A 16,555-nucleotide genomic window follows, 5' to 3' on the forward strand; every position below is an offset into this window, starting at 1 on the left:
TCCACAGCCTGATGGAGTACTGCTCTCCCCTCTGGGCTGGTGCTCCTGCCTCCCACCTTTCTTGGCTTCACGCTGTGGAAACCAAGGCATTTCGGATCATTGGCATCTCCCGCAACGAGGCTGAGTCTTTGGGCCTCTCACCCTCTCACCGCAGGTTGGTCGGTGGTCTTTCTGTCTTCTACCGTCTCCTCTCCAGCCTTGCCCCCCTGCTCTCTCTCTCTGATTTGTCCCCACCACATTTCCGCAGGGCGCTTAAGGTCCGCCAACAACCCCCTTCTGGTAAAACAAACCAAAATCATGAAGCACTGCTCACCTTCACTCTTTCATTCCTCTTTTTTCCTGCCTTTGGAGTAAACTCCCTCACTCTATTCAATCCCATTCTTCCCTCCAGGCCTTCAAAACAGCTGTTCACCACCACCTCTTATCACCCCCCATCCAAATCCTCGATCTTTTCTACCCCGATAATCCACCCAAGCCCACCTCCTTCAAATTCCCTGTTTTCCTTTCTGAAAGTCGTTGTAATGTCCATCTTGTATTCCCCATGTTCCCCGTCCCATCCCTCTCCCTTCCACAGATCTCCGAATGTCTCTGTTCCCCACTGTTTTGTCCTTCCCACTCACGCCCCTCGTCTCATGCCCCCCTTGCTGTGAGTTGCGTGTTAGCTCTCACCTGAACCTCAACAAGGTATACAAAAAAAATACATAAAAAAAAATAAAAAATACCAATGAGGCTCCCAAGCATGTACCATGTGCAAACGTCAAAAGCAGTCAATATATAAATAAAGAAAGACCCACCCACAATTTCTTTATTTACATATTGACTGCTTTTTACGTTTGCACGTGGTACATGCTTGGGAGCCTCATTGGTATGCAATGGTGTCTACGCCATCGCTGATAATTCGCCAACAAGTGATGAAACCGGTCCGGTGGCTGAGGGGGTGTACACCATTGGGATTCTCATGTGTGTACTATGTGTGAACGTCTTTTTAGTTGTTGAAGAACTCTGGGAAGGGTTCGAAACAGCGTTAGCACTTATCTTGTGTAAGTCTTCTTGGGTTGCTTTATGCAGCTACTTGGGCTGGAGGAGTGTGGGAGTGGTCAATCATCATAATATAATGGGCGTAAGCCTGGAACTTCTAACACACTTTTCTCCGAACATATTCTGTTCATACTTCCGAAATCTTCACATTATGTGTTCCATGTATTTACGCAGGTGATAGCGGATTCAAAAAATCGAATATAGATAGAATTTTCAGAGGGAATCAATGACGTCACAATCAGCAGCATTCGGCGGCAAACCAACGGCCGGGTCCCAGACGACGTGCTTTACTTAACTAAGTCCATGAGTTCAGGACATTTGTTCAACTCAGCATTCACGACTTTTATCCTGCCATGTTGTTAATCTGTTGATGGAGGTAATATATAAATGATGAATATGTCAAATAGTCCGTGTTACTCATCCGGCACAATGTGTCAAGGCCAACAATCTAAAGCGACCGGTCTCAAACGCCACCAATATGAACTGAGCTGTTGAATGCGGCGCAAAACATCCAAATAAACTACCGTAACCGAGTATTGTGATCCGTCCTGTCCCCCATACCCGTCGCAGACGGGTATCTGCTAGTTCATATAATCTGAGCCATCTGGGTGTAGTCGATTGTGTGAGAGCTGATTGGCTCTTCCCTCCATTCACAGGTGAGAGATGTGGCTGGGTCTTATATAATATATATATATATATATATATATATATATATATATATATATATATATATATATATATATATATATATATATATATATATATATGAATATCCCAAAGGAGAGCCACTAAACAGGTTAAATCATTGAAGAACATTACATATCCTCAGAGACTTTAGAAGACAGATCAACCGACAATGGTCAGTGGTCCACTTTGCCCCATTTTGTCGTCGGTGGTGCACTTTGCCCCATTTCGTCGGAGGTGGTCCACTTTGCCCCATTTCATAGGAGGTGATCCACTTTGACCCCCATTTTGTAGCTATGAATAAAGGTAATTGTACAGTCCTCTCCTACGATGATCAAACTAAGGATTGCAGTCTCAACAATCTTTCGGTCATACTTCACTGGTGGTATCAACATCCCACCTAACCATTTCTGCTGCAGGTAGAATGTGTTAATTTTCTGACTCACCTACGATCAGATCTTGATCAGTAAGATTGTAATATCAGATCAGATCCACCTTTTCGCTCTTCTGTTAAAAAAATAAACAAATAAAAGACTCAAGGCAGGTGCCATAAGCAGAAAGGAACTATGGACAATATATTGTTGATGATCTGTTTAAGTACAATGCACGGCAGTACATACTTACCCAACATAGTGAGAAGTGCTGGGTGTTGCTAGTGCTGTGCTTTGCAAATGTGTGGTCGCAGCTGAAGGTGTGTAAGGCACGGAGTGCAACGCTGCAGCTGTCGCTGGGGAGGTACGGGTTACGAAGTAGGTATCCACGTCGTCCACAAATAGTCCCGAGGTCTCTGGGGGTGACGCCAGCGGCTGCCAAACTCAGATTTATTAATAACTGCGCACATTCTGCAGCATGTGGAGAGCACCGCGGTGCAAATTTTTCACCATGCAGTGCACATGTCCACCTCGGATCTCTGATAGGGACGACCATCTATTTATTACATACACGTGCGAGATTTCAACAGGTGATGATGGATGACCTGATACATTTTCAAGGAGCGAGCAGGCATCAAGGCAGAGTCAAAATCCCACCATTTGTTGTTTGCAGAGGTGATTTATAGATAGGCCCCAACAGTAACGCTCATACTTTTGTTCTGAGTAACACTATTCATTATAATCTTGGCAAAAAGTATTTGAACCATTAATTTAGAAGAAATGTCAATGTACATTCAGCAATTCTGACATGCCATAGTGGTTCTGTCTCCAGAGCTTTGAGTTGCACCACTTATAAGGATAGTAGGCCTTGGTCATGGTTTAACTATCCTAGGGTTAAACCGTTGCTAGGCCTCCAGTTTTTGTTTTTTTAGATCCTCGCAGAGGATCTCTAAGTCTTACTCACGTTGTTGTTCTTCATCTTCTTCTTGTGGACTTTTTTGTTTCACAGCCTACAGTTTTCATTGAAACTTCCTGAAACTTGGTATATATATATATATATATATATATATATATATATATATATATATATATATATATATATATATATATATATATATATATATATATATATATATATATATATATATATATATATATATATATATGTAAAAATACCCTGCGCAGACAGTAACGATCTCCGATTTTGAAAATTCCTCCTAGAAAAAAAGTTATGACGTCAAAATATCTCCGCTAATGGAAATCGCCTAAAAGTATCTCCGAAACTAGGCAAGCTTTTTGAATTCTGTTTGCGGGAATCGAACAGGGCATTAGCAGAGATTAATTACCGCACATATGATACATCACTATGACGTCATATCAATTTTTATGACGTCATTCCTATTTTTTGACATTTTTTGTTTCACAACCCAGAGTTTTCATCGGATCTTCGTGAAACTTGCCATGTATATGCAGAAAGCCCACCCGCAGGCAGTAACCATCTCCGATTTTGGAAATTCTTCCTGGAAAAAAAGTTGACGTCATAATATCGCCGCTAATGAAAATCGCCTACACCATTATCTCCGAAACTAGGCAAGCTGTTTGAATTTTGTTTGTGGGAATCAAGCCGGGCATTAGCACAGATAATTTATCGCAAACCTGATACATCACAATGACGTCATATTCGTTTTTATGACGTCATCATTAAGAGGACGAGTATCTTAGCTCATTTGAGCTTGTTTTTAAACTATCCGAGCAACCGATTTGTTTGCCTTGTTTTGTTAATCAATTTCTTCACACTTTTCCGATTTTCATTAAATACGTCATTAATTATATTAAATTTGTACCCGATTTGATCTTATGTTGGAGACTCACCTCAAAAGTCTCATGGAACTTGCACATCGGCCGTTATTACAGGTAAAGAATAAGACAATGAAAGATATTGATCAAGTTCAAGTAAATGAGACAGCCGGCTCAGCGTGCCCTTCAAGGGTCGGATATCCTCTTCATACAGCTCCCCGTGCATGTTGGCACTACAACACGAGAGAGAGAGAGAGAGAGAGAGAGAGAGAGAGAGAGAGAGAGAGAGAGAGAGAGAGAGAGAGAGAGAGAGAGAGAGAGAGACAGAGACAGAGACAGAGACAGAGACAGAGACAGAGACAGAGACAGAGACAGAGACAGAGACAGAGACAGAGACAGTTTGGATGAAAACCGATGCGGTCACATTGTTATAAGTTGAACCAATTAACTTGTTCCACCAGACTGTCCAGATATATGATATTGATACAAGTTATGATATTCAGGTTTTTTTATGCGATGTTATTTGTGGCTCACGAAAGGGATTCGTACTGGCTCATACCCCGAGAAGGTGTCGCCATGAGGTGAGGCTGCTGAAAGCCCTTCGCAGATGGGGAATACTAATCACCTTCGATCCACAGGGCAAACAGCACATGCAGATACTGCAGAAGGCTGCACTGCATGACCCATGGGTCCATGGGCCATGGCAATGAGATTTCATCATTAAGATCTACCTTGAAAAGAAACGAATTTCGGTTGAAGATGACAATTGAGCTGCACTTAAAGTCTTTCTCAAGAGATCCTTTCTTCACCAATATATATTTTTTAACATCGGAATGTCAACAAATATGCGGACGAAGTCCCCAATTTATTTCGCTGAGATTATAGAAAAACATCCTCGCCGTTCTCACGCACTGCAGGTGGCTGGCTGCTCAGAATTAAATAAAAAGGATGTGATGGGAGATTTGAGCCAGCACATGGAGCGTGACGACATGCACCCTCGTGGATCTCAGAGGAACGAGCTGTGAAGGGTGGAGGGATGGGGAGAGAGAGGTCGCCAACAGAGCCAGGGAGCGACCGGAGAAAGCGGGGAAAACGACAATTAATTTGCGGGCGCCGGTTCGTTCCTTCGTCAATTGAGCACTTAGGGAGGAATGTGGGGCAGCACGAGGTGGAGGCGGGAGCGTTGGCTAAGAGGATGCATGTTCTAACCCTCCTCCCTCCACCACCTCCGCAGGACCTCCCTAAAGCCCCTCCCACACCTCATTGATGCCTGCCCAGAGCCTCCACCTCGCCCGCCTCTTTTCGGCAGAGTCACACATCCAGCGGACTCCAGCTGCCCTCCCACGTTCTCCCACAATCTCCTCGGCGCGGCCGCATGGACGGGCATGGGTAGCGGAGCCCTGGTGCCTCCGCCACCTCGGCTCATTGTGCTTCCTCTCCTGCTGTTGGCCCTCCGCTCCACCGGTACCTTTCTCTCCCTCTGCTTTCCTTGGCTTGGTTGTGCAGTTGGTGTCAGATCGTGGGAAGCGCTGAGCCCCAGATGCCCAAGTCTGTTGCAGCTGTCATAGCATAACGTCCTCTTTCTCCTTTGGGAATGAAGCTTGATGCCAGTTGTTTTTTTGATGCATTATCAATATCAATGGTCATTGTTTTTGCAGCATTGTATGCATGCTTGAAAACAGTAAAGCTGTAGTGGGAATACTGTAATAAGTTTAATATTGATTTGACATTGACTCTCTCCTTGCTGCCTTTCCCTCTTTGTCCGCAGCCAATGCTCAGTGCCACATCCGCAGGTGTACCGCAGAGTTTGTGGACACGACGTCAGGTGTTCTGGCAACGGAAGGACGTGCGCACATGTGCGCGGCATTGCGTTCATACGAGCAGTGTGCCCAACGCTTCACCCGAGCTTGTCGTGGCGACATCACATACCATTCTATCGTACGTGGCATACCAGACCTCATGGAACAGCACCAGTGCTCTCATGATGGACCAACCATCTCGGTGACTCGGAAAGTTGGAAGTTCTTGCTCTCTGAGCAGCGCGGAGGGTCGCAGGCTGTTTTGTAGTGTTTTTGGGGACCCACATGTACGAACCTTCCGTGAGGAACTTCATACCTGCCGTGCTCGTGGTGCATGGCCACTGCTGGATACGGCACCACTTTTTGTTCAGGCGACCAACTCACCCGCAGGTGCCAGGGGTGCCACTGTCATGACAAAGGTGGGAAACGTCTCCACATGGAAACATGGCACCGTGTTTGGCACATTATTCCGGTTATTTCCTTTTTGAACGCACCACGTTTAAAGTATTGTTGGCATTGGTAGAGAAGGATCTCCATGATTAATCGAAGCCTTTTTCAGTCTTACCTTGGTACAGCAGTCTTGTATAAATAAGCAAAGTTTGCTTTGTGGTTAAGCCATGACTCATTGCAATAACACTCATCTATTCACATTAGTTGATCCTGTATTTTGGGTATAAAGGTGGATATGCTGCTGTTCTGTTCTTGCATATGGAAGCTTGGCTGCCAGGGTAGCTCTCATTTCTTGGAAACACAGCTATGCCGCTGATGCCGTGCACCTCTCCCAGTGCACTGGTACTTATTTCGCTGACCCCAGAAGGATGACTGGCTGAGTCAACCCCACCCGGTGTTAATTCAGTAGCCAACGGGGCTCAAACTCAGGACCATACGATCCAAAGCCAGCCACCCTAACCACTAAGCCAACACCAGGCTGGTATATATGCTTGAGTCAAGTTGAATGAGCATATCTGTTTCTTTTTCTGCTTATATTTATGTCTGTCAGATCAAATTTTCTATTATATCATTCTCTGGCCCTCCAAATATTGTTCCATTAAACGTATGAACTATAGGAGAGTTCAAGTTAAACTGTGTACCGTATACTTGTCGTAGTTGAAATTTACACAAATGTCCTCCATTGTGACTGGGTCTTACCAAACCAAAGGGCTGACAGGTTAGCATAGATGTACGCACACCTGTCTCCAAGCCGTCCAGCCTGGGTTCGAATCTTGGCCCAGCTATAGCTACAAACTGCCATCCTGGTGTTTCACATGCATGTCGATTCATCAATGTGTGCGTCGTCCCTCAGATGGACATAAAACCGGGCGTCCTGTCTGTTGGCATTAGTTGCTGGACGTTAAAGATCCCACGGTGTCCTTCTTGAAGAGTTTCCGAACTATCGCCGGCACCATGAGCCAAATGCAAATTCCTTTCTGCTCTCACCTAAAGGGGGCACTGCATCAGCTGCGCAGCCACACTGCCAGCAATGATGCAAAACAGCAGCCACGTGTTGCATACAAAATGATAATGATGACCAAACCCAGGATAAATAATAATTTATATTATGGACTTCTTGAATCGAGATCATCAAAGGCCATATTTTCGGTTTTTGCTTACATTGTCCCTTGGTCTTGTTGTCTCTAAAGTCCAATGAAGCATCAGCATTTGGGGGTATTTGTCCACAAAAATAACTCAAACACCATGTTTTAACCGTGAAGATGAATGTTTCAATAACTTCCTGTTTGCTCGTAATCAAAATGCAAGTTCTCTGGCTTGTACGACATCAAGACACCTATTATATTTCATTTTGGACTCCCCATTTCACATACTTCAAGGTACTGATTATGATGCTAGCAAGTTCTGTTTAATACAAGAAACTGACAATGGTCAAGAAGTCCTGGATATCTATGTACATGTATAAACAGCTTATCCGGTGTTCAACTTTGATTGGATGTGTATCAAGTATGTCGAGATAAATTATGACTGATATGCATTATCTATTTTAAGTGTCAGGAATTATTTTCTTGCATTTCTCGACCACTTATATATGGGAAAAATATTTTTTTGTTCTCCTCTTCCCTTTATAAGGAGTGAGGTCCGATGGCACCAAGCTTCTGCCCGACATCGACCACGATACTCCTCCACCTCCCTTGTCCTCAGCCAACTTGCTCCACTCTCCAACCACCCCTACCTTACTGATATCACTCCTCACACAATCCTCCCATCTCAAGCATGGTCTACCTCTTTTCCTCTGACCTTGCTCCCCCACTTGCACCAGGCGTCCAGCCCATCTCAGCCGGCATCATGGGGGAAAATAGAGAGGGGAAAAGGATGTTTTACTGACAGCAGGAGCATATTGTTGCCAAGAGCTACCATCACCACGATTTTAACCATCACCAACATTTTAACATCCATCCACTGGGACCATACTCTGGACAGAGCATCGGTGCTACCTAAGCAGTCTCCTGGGCTATTGGGCACAATCCTGGACAGGTTGCCACTCCGACGCAGGATACGCAAATGGCTCAATCATTCCCACCAGCTGGTACTCATTTTGCCGACCTCAGAAGGATGACAGGCTGAGTCAACCCCACCTGGTATTAATTAAACAGCTGAGCGAGATTTTAATTCAGGATTGTCGGATCCCAAGCCTACCATCCTAACCATTAAGCCAATATCAGGCATTGTTGCGATACATTGCTAGTAAAAAAAGAGAAAAAGAAGTATATTCAAGTGCCTGGAATGGTATTTTAAAATTGAATTTGCTCTTTGCTCAAATAGTAGCGAAGGATGATGTAGTGGCAACATTTTAACCATCACCACAATTTTACACCATCACCACCATTTTAACCAGAGGAGTGGTGATAGCTATCTTCACACGAGAAAAAAAAGGGCTTGCTGAGCGTCAAGCAAGGAAGCCGTATGGTCCGTACCATTTTAAAAGTCTTTGGTGTGACTTGGCCAAAAGTCGGCTCGATCTCCCAAACTGCTGTTATTTCATGTTTTCACATGAACTTAATTGGGAATTGAAAGTTTTTATTGTAACATTGGTCATTGACCTTCCAGTGTGAAAATTATGCAGTCGAGCAAATTTTGGGGAAATTGACTGAGGGAGTTTGAAACGTATAAGGAACAAACAAACAAACAAACAATATGTATAGACACTGTATATAAAAGATCAATGTCCTAAAATTGTGATTCTTTTGTTGTTGTTGTTGTTGTTGTTGTTGTTGTTGTTGTTGTTGAAGTTGTCAAGCACACCACTCCATGTTAGACTGCTTGATGATATATGATTCACATATTTTTTATATTTATTGCTTTACTGAGTTTGTCTCTGCAGTATTTTCACTGATTGTGGTTTTCTGTCCAAACCCCCATCGACTCGTGTAGTATTATCCCCTTAGTCCTTGGCATACTTAGCACTTCATTCACAACAATGGTGTGGGTTCTGTTTCTCTCCTGGAAACATTTACACTAGATTGCCTAAAAGTTGTTTGGCATCCATTCCTTGATCAGTAAATGCGTTCTGGACGATGCTTGGCATCTATAGGATGTTGCATGACCTACCTGACATGAGACTGGAGTTGTTGGCAATCACATCTGCCTTTTTGCAGAAATATAGGATTCATGGAGAAGCTCATACACGTACACATGCAAGATAAGGACGTAAGGGGACATCAGTGTTTTTGCTTGAATTTCATAATGTAAAATCCAAACCAGAGGCCTTGTTGTTCAACTAAAAACAACCCCAAGGCTCGATTGCCAATGTATTTTGAGCATCCTGGCAGAGCCTCCAATATCACATGAAACCAACACACACACACACACACACACACACACACACACACACACACACACACACACACACACACACACACACACACACACACACGCACACTATAAGAAAACGATGAAGGGATGAAAGTTCGTGAAGTGTTTCTCTCCAATCATATTAATATCCCTTGGACATTCTTCTCTCCCTTATCTATACCTCATTACATGCCCTGTTGGTGTTCAAACTGACAACTGAAAAACACTCAGTGCCCTCCCTTTGTGTTGCTTATCACACTCAAACTTGAGCAACGTGACACCTGATTTACTTGAACATTGCCACAGTGTCAATAATCATATTTAAGTGCCATATTGCAGTTTTGCTTCTTCAGAGTTGACCAACAAACAACATTAGTTAAATTACTTTTTAGAATATAGAACATTTTTAGAATATAGTTCTTCTGTTTCAATGTATATCACGTATATAAGATATTCTAGTTGTAGTTGACAGGTAAACCCGTTGCAGGATGATTACGTAATTGGTAGACTTAGTCGGGACGGTTGTTCAGTCATTTTCATTTGTCCATTCTGGAGTTTTGGGACATCGTTGTACTGTGGCAGAACCATTGCAATGATAGGAGGAAAATATGGCCCGAAATCGTCTGATCCTATTTCTATATCTTTACTGAAGAAATTTCACAATGGCTGTCTGATGGTGGCATCAAGAAATCTGTTTGCGAGATGTGTCCAAAGTTCAAATCCACCTTGCTGTCTTCCTTGTTCTGTGTACAGAGCAGGCAGTTCCCATGTAGATAAAACTCGTTTAGTGATTGCCTTGTAATGTTTGTGATTCTCTCATTTCTTTTCCAATAGGGTTGGAGAGGAGAAAAGGAAAGTTATATGTGTATTTGTTTTTCTATTTAACAATCAAACTATGTGTTGATTTGATTCGTCACTTTGAATGAAAATTTATTTTATTATATCTAGAACATAAATCAAGCCAGTGTTCTGTGATGAAAATCAGCTGCTGAGCTCATAGATTGGTGATTCCTGATTGATTGCAATGTAAGTGTTCACTTTGAGCAGAATGCAATGTTGTTTATAAAGGATGAGCAGGGGTACCCAGTATTGCCCGGTGCTGTTCTAATCCTGTTGGCAATTTGAAGAAATAAAATGTTTGTTCTTTTTCTATTTCTTGTGGCAGGCCTAAAACACTTCCCCACACCCTTTAATCATTTAATATTACCTTTCACAATGCCTCGTTACAAAGGCTTAGGCACTAATCGAGTGTTTTTTATTTATTTATTATTATTATTTTTAATCCAATTATTTTTTTTTTTCAAAATTAAATAAGTTTTGCCAGAAACACTCCCCGGGTCTCACTGACGAACCTCTGAAAGTTTGATAATGATCCGTTTGGCCATTTCTGAGAAAAATGGCAACAGACAGACAGTCCATCTCTCTTATAGCATAGATTGTTTTTTTAGTTGACACCAGACATCCAACCCTAACTTGTTCATAAAAGTGTCATAACTCATCTATTCGGTATGGCAACGTATTGGACTTTTTGTTTTAAGACAGAGGAGTCGGAGCTGGAGGAGAGGAGTCAGGAAATATGGGTGGAGTCAATTAACATGGATGTGATCAGGAAATAGGTTTGCAGTCAGATGGGGTGGAGTCAAGAGAGAGAGAGAGAGAGGGACAGAGTCAAGAAACCAGATGGAGTCGGAAGAAGAGAGATGGAGTCAGCCAGAAAGGCATGGATTCAAAGACAAAACAAGAACGAGCAATCAACGATTGCAGACCCTCAACAGGACTTGTTTTGTGTGGCTTTATAGTACGTATTTTATAGACCTACTCGCATTCTAATTGTACAAACTTTATTGAGGTCCTCGGTTGAAGAAAAAAAGAAGGATAACGTGTACTACTGGCTGCCATTAGGTGGTGTTTGTGGCCTACGTTACCACCTTCCATGGGGACAAACAAACAAACAAACAGACTCAAATGCAATACCTTCTCCTCTGGTGAGGGTAATAATGGATTGCAGCAAAAACTCATCCATGATCGATTCGTTTTGATTTCATCTCAAATTGCTATAAATACATTATTATTGTTATTATTATTATTATTATTATTATTATTATTGCCATGAACATAACAACGTTATCATTACTATATTAAATGTATGCATAAGATGCATTAACACCATTGTCTTGACATGTGACATTTGGTATCTAGAACTTGGTTGTATCAGCTGTCAGACATCATTTTGATTCACGTACACACAATGAGATCCTTGTTGAATTCACTCTCTCATGATAGAATCCTCTCTGGTTCCTTCTCTTTATTCATTACACAATGATAATTACAAGGAATTTTTTTATTTTATTTTTTTACATACCGCAGTCGTGGGGAATTTGCAAATTTTTGCTTTTGGTACCAAATGTATAGGATTCGATTATTTATTTAATTAATGTGCATTCCATTTCCCGTTGTCTACTGCAGATTACTATAATCTTCCATGGCTTTCGGGATTGCACAGAACAAAAGGTGTACCAGGCCGAAGTTGGAAATCTGCCCGCTGCCTTTGTTGACGGGAGTCGAAATGGTGGACCACGGGACACTGCCGGCGTGCTGCGTGTGTTGGAGCGAGATCCTGGCCGGCATGTAGAGATCCACGCAAACTTCGCTGATACATTAGTGTCAGTACGGCATGTGGGTGGCTCTCTTAGCTTTGCCGTACGTATGCCGGAGGCTTTGCTCATGCCACGGCGTGAGCAGAAGGAAGGGGGAGGAGGAGAGCCACAAAGGGAGCTTGAACCGGCGCCGCAGCTCTGCCTGGATGGATGCCCACGTAGAGAGAGGCTCCAGCTCAGCAGGGTCACTGAGAACGCTTCAGGTGCTCTTTCGGTCATGTCTGTTAAAGAGGCACAAACCCGATGTCACGAAATGCTGCCCGAGGAGGATTTCTACTTCAAGGCGTGTGTTTTCGATCTCATGGTGACTGGCCAGATGAACTTCTCTCATACCGCTGCAGAAGCATTGCAGGATGCCCGTGCACTGCTACCTGACTCTGCCTCGGCACACGTGGCAAAGAACGGTCCTTCCAGTGCTTCCCGACAGTCTGCATCTGTTTGCTTACTTGTGGTGCTGCTAGTCCTCAGTTGAGCCTTCCAGGTTGGCGTGGCAGAGAAGAAGCACTTTAATGTGATAAGAGATATATTACGAGATTTTTTTAGGCTGGACGGAGTCAAAGTACGAGCCAAATGGTGACTAAAATTGAGGAAAGAGCTTGAGGGAAGAACCAGGTTAAGGAGCTATATGGTAGTGGAATGTGTGAGGGGTTCAGTCAAAAAAAACTAGAGTCTGAAGAAAATTTTAGAGAAGCATGGAGTTGTCTGCTTGCATCAGAGATGCACAAACATTATTTACAAAACATACACAATTATCCTGAAAGTGTTTTTGTTTTTAAAGATGTCCCCAATATTTGGTCATTATGACATGCTGTGTTGAAATGTACATTTTGTTTGTAAAGACGATGTACATATAATTTATTGATTGAGATTCAAAGAGCCTAAATTAAAAAAAATAGATCTGGGTATTCATGATCTCCTTGTGGTTTATGCAGATAAGAGAATGCCCAATGTTAGTTGTTTTTACCTGCTGGTCGGAAGATATTCTGAAACCATTAACATTGAAAGAATTGAGGCAGTTAATTGTGCATCAAATCATTCTAGTTATCATAGATGACACCTCGTTTTTTTTGCAAGACAGATACAGACCAAAGGTGAAATATGCTGTTATGGACGTCCTGGAGACCATTGTGCCACCAGGCAGGTAAAGCGGCGAGGTCCACACGTCCATCCGGTTAATTTGGACATGAATCAGTGTTTCAAACCACACGACCGAGATTCATTCGCCTGAAAGAAATGGCCGAGCTTGAGCCGACAGACTATTCACTTTTTTCAAGCGCTCTAATGGGCGGACCCAAATTGCCAGTTAATGGATAAATCTGCCAATTATCTATACGCCATGGAGTACCTGGCCGATGACCACATGAGTTTTCATTTAACAAGGGATTTATTGCAGCAAAATAGGATTGGGGAGAAGAATAGGACATGGCTGCGCATGTGGTGATCACGGAACTGTAATGAATGAATGAATGAATAATAATAATAATAATAATAATAATAATAATAATAATAAGAAGAAGAAGAAGAAGAAGAAGAAGAAGAAGAAGAAGAAGAAGAAGAAGAAGAAGAAGAAGAAGAAGAAGAAGAAGAAGAAGAAGAAGAAGAAGAAGAAGAAGAAGAAGAAGAAGAAGAAGAAGAAGAAGAAGAAGAAGAAGAAGAAGAAGAAGAAGAAGAAGAAGAAGAAGAAGAAGAAGAAGAAGAAGAAGAAGAAGAAGAAGAAGAAGAAGAAGAAGAAGAAGAAGAAGAAGAAGAAGAAGAAATCTACGTGCCCTCTGGACCAGGACAAACTTAAGCAGATATGGCCTGAGTACATTCACTCAGGATGACAAGACAGATAGAAAAGAGGTGACAAGACAAAGCAAAACCTGTCTGGCACGAGCCAGTGGACTACTCGTGCCACGAGGCCATGCAACACATGCAATCACAAGGGGCTCCTAAATAACATGGGGTCCCGACATGACCAATCATGGTTCAGCATCTTTCGAGACCCTCCCCCCTCCCCCACGGCAAAACATTGCGGAATTTAAAATCAGAGCACCTGTCCCGAGGATGAAACGAAACTACCCCAGCAGTGCTGAAAAGTGGAAAATAGCTCAACAAAAGGCAAAAAGGGCTGAAAATCCCATTAAGTTAACATTTTCGTCACACAAACTGCAGAACCAGAAGAGTCTTCAGTCTCGCACATATGGGGGTCTCCCACCACCAATTCGCTTGCTTAGCCAGCCATTCCTTATCAATGCTTTTGTTGGACTGCTTGCTTGATGCTTAAGCCACTTGACGAGCACTCTACAATCAACTTTTAGCTCTCTCACGAGCTTTGTCTGCATACAAAAAAATAAGAAAATAAAAACTTGGTATCTCAACACACTCCTGCAAGTGCTGGGGTGTGTTCCATTCCCAATCAACTTGTAGAGTGCTCGACAAGTGGCTGAAACACTCAAGCAAGCATTGCAATGAAACAGTCGACAAGTAATGGCTGGCTTGGCAAGCAATCGCAAGCTAACTGGTAATGAAACCCCTCAACATGGCATGTTTTTTTCCAAGAGGGGGAAAAAAGACAATAATACATAGGAATTCCCCTGGATTGTTTGCAGTCTTGTCAAAAGCAACATTGACTAAGCGAGTGCGAAAATAACAGTCCTGTTTTTTGGTCGTTTTGGGCCTAAAAAAAATTGTGCCCAGGGCCCCCCAAAAAATCTTAATCCACCTCTGCCTACTATTGAATAACTTTCTATCCAATCTCTCTTGTGATCAATCTCTTCTGCCCCTGTAGGCTCTGTTGATTGTTTATGTTTTTTTCAAGGCCCACATCTCCCTGGCTATTGTTAGAGAGCAACCTCAAAAACATAGAATATGGCTAATGTGCGTCTCCGTCTCCGTCTCCCTCTCCCTCTCCCTCTCCCTCTCCCTCTCCCTCTCCCTCTCCCTCTCCCTCTCCCTCTCCCTCTCCCTCTCCCTCTCCCTCTCCCTCTCTCTCTCTCTCTCTCTCTCTCTCTCTCTCTCTCTCTCTCTCTCTCTCTCTCTCTCTCTCTCTCTCTCTCTCTCTCTCTCTCTCTCTCTCTCTCTCTCACACACATACACACACACACACACACACACACACACACACACACACACACACACACACACACACACACACACACACACACACACACCAGTTTATCCTATACCCTGGTACACTGAATGTTGCCAGGAGGCAGTTGCAGCCAAGCAGCTTACTTTCTCAGCTTGGAAAGATAACCTAACTGAGGTAACTTTCATTCATTCCATAACGCTTGCAACAAGTGTACGTCCATCTTGAGGGAAGACAGAAAACATAATGTTACATATCTTAAGGTCGAACTGTCCAAGTGATGTTGGCGCCTTGTCAATCCTCTGGTGTATGCTCCCCCTAAATCCCCACCCTAACTTCAAATGGCGTTACGACCGACTCTGCCCGAGATAACCTGAGATAACCAACTCATCCGTCTAGTTTGTCATAATCCGTCCATAAATTTTTGAAATATTATACTACATTATCATTTTGGCTGCATCTCTCAATGGTGAAGAATAATTAAAAAAAACTAAATAATTCTCGTATCCGGATCCAAATTCGGGTCTTCACCAAAATTGAAGCGAATCATCTCTTTGTCAATCAGCCAACTTGTCTGCTAAGTTTTGTCTGAATCCATCCATAACTTTTTGAGACATCGTGCCATACAATATATAAGTTTTATCCCTAACTCTCAATGGTGAAGAATCACTTAAAATATTTTCGCGGACCCGGGGTTCGAGGCTTGCCACGAGGGGAAGCACTTGGGTCTTTACCGAATGCCTGGTCCAGAGGCCGCCGGGCACAGATAACTCCGCACACTGTCAGAGTCCGAAGCAATCATAAACGCCGATTGGCTCGGCCAATCCATGGCGGGTTACACTACTTCGCGTGATAACTTTCCTGTGGACAGACGGCTAATTGGGGTCAGTGCCCTCACCGCACACTCGGATTACTGCCGAGCATTACAGTGAGTGTGCGCTGGCTGACAAAGCAAATTATAATTGGGGTAGAATGTCCCGTCTAACCTTACCTGTGCACTGTGTTGGACCATTAAGGAAAATGCAACTGAGATAGATTGGAAATAGCAACAAACAATTATTTATTATAAACACACACACACACACACAATCATTAAAAACAAGTATTTAAAAGCAAGAAAGTAAAAAGACACATAAGAGCAGATTTAACCACAACACGTATTCTTCTTTAATCTTATTTAAACAAAAGACTAGGCCATCATTCATTCAGGGGGGAAGGATAAAACAAGGACTTGAAAATGAAATAAAAGTAATGAATGGAGAAAAGGAAAGCAGTCTTTCCTTCTCTCCCTCACATCACACAAATATACAGGAGAATGCGGAGGAAAATGGATGGG

At 42.9% G+C, this 16,555-nt stretch overlaps 2 protein-coding genes and 1 long non-coding RNA gene across 5 annotated transcripts in view; 2 read left to right on the top strand and 1 right to left on the bottom strand.

Moving 5' to 3' along the window:
• LOC147016113 (uncharacterized) overlaps positions 1 to 2,858 on the bottom strand; it is a 59,173-nt gene extending 56,315 nt beyond the window's left edge. For all 3 annotated transcript variants that reach the window (XR_015050018.1, XR_015050019.1, XR_015050017.1), the window contains exons 1-2: positions 2,347 to 2,858; positions 2,169 to 2,229 (exon numbers count right to left, since the gene is read on the bottom strand). This is a non-coding gene — a long non-coding RNA (uncharacterized LOC147016113). The remainder of the gene's footprint in view (positions 1 to 2,168; positions 2,230 to 2,346) is intronic.
• Positions 1 to 16,555, top strand: part of LOC147016114 (protein GVQW3-like) — a 105,853-nt gene that overhangs the window by 33,874 nt on the left and 55,424 nt on the right. The window lies entirely within an intron of this gene.
• Positions 5,076 to 13,052, top strand: LOC147016115 (repulsive guidance molecule B-like). Its single transcript, XM_085848845.1, has 3 exons — positions 5,076 to 5,354; positions 5,659 to 6,107; positions 11,959 to 13,052. Exons 1-3 carry the CDS (start codon positions 5,276 to 5,278, stop codon positions 12,619 to 12,621), a joined length of 1,191 nt encoding a protein of 396 aa, XP_085704971.1. The 5' UTR covers positions 5,076 to 5,275; the 3' UTR covers positions 12,622 to 13,052.

The sequence above is a fragment of the Eptatretus burgeri genome, chromosome 12 (genome assembly GCF_056783735.1).
Source record: "Eptatretus burgeri isolate ZD-2024b chromosome 12, Ebu_testis_v1, whole genome shotgun sequence".
Classification (NCBI taxonomy): domain Eukaryota; kingdom Metazoa; phylum Chordata; class Myxini; order Myxiniformes; family Myxinidae; genus Eptatretus; species Eptatretus burgeri.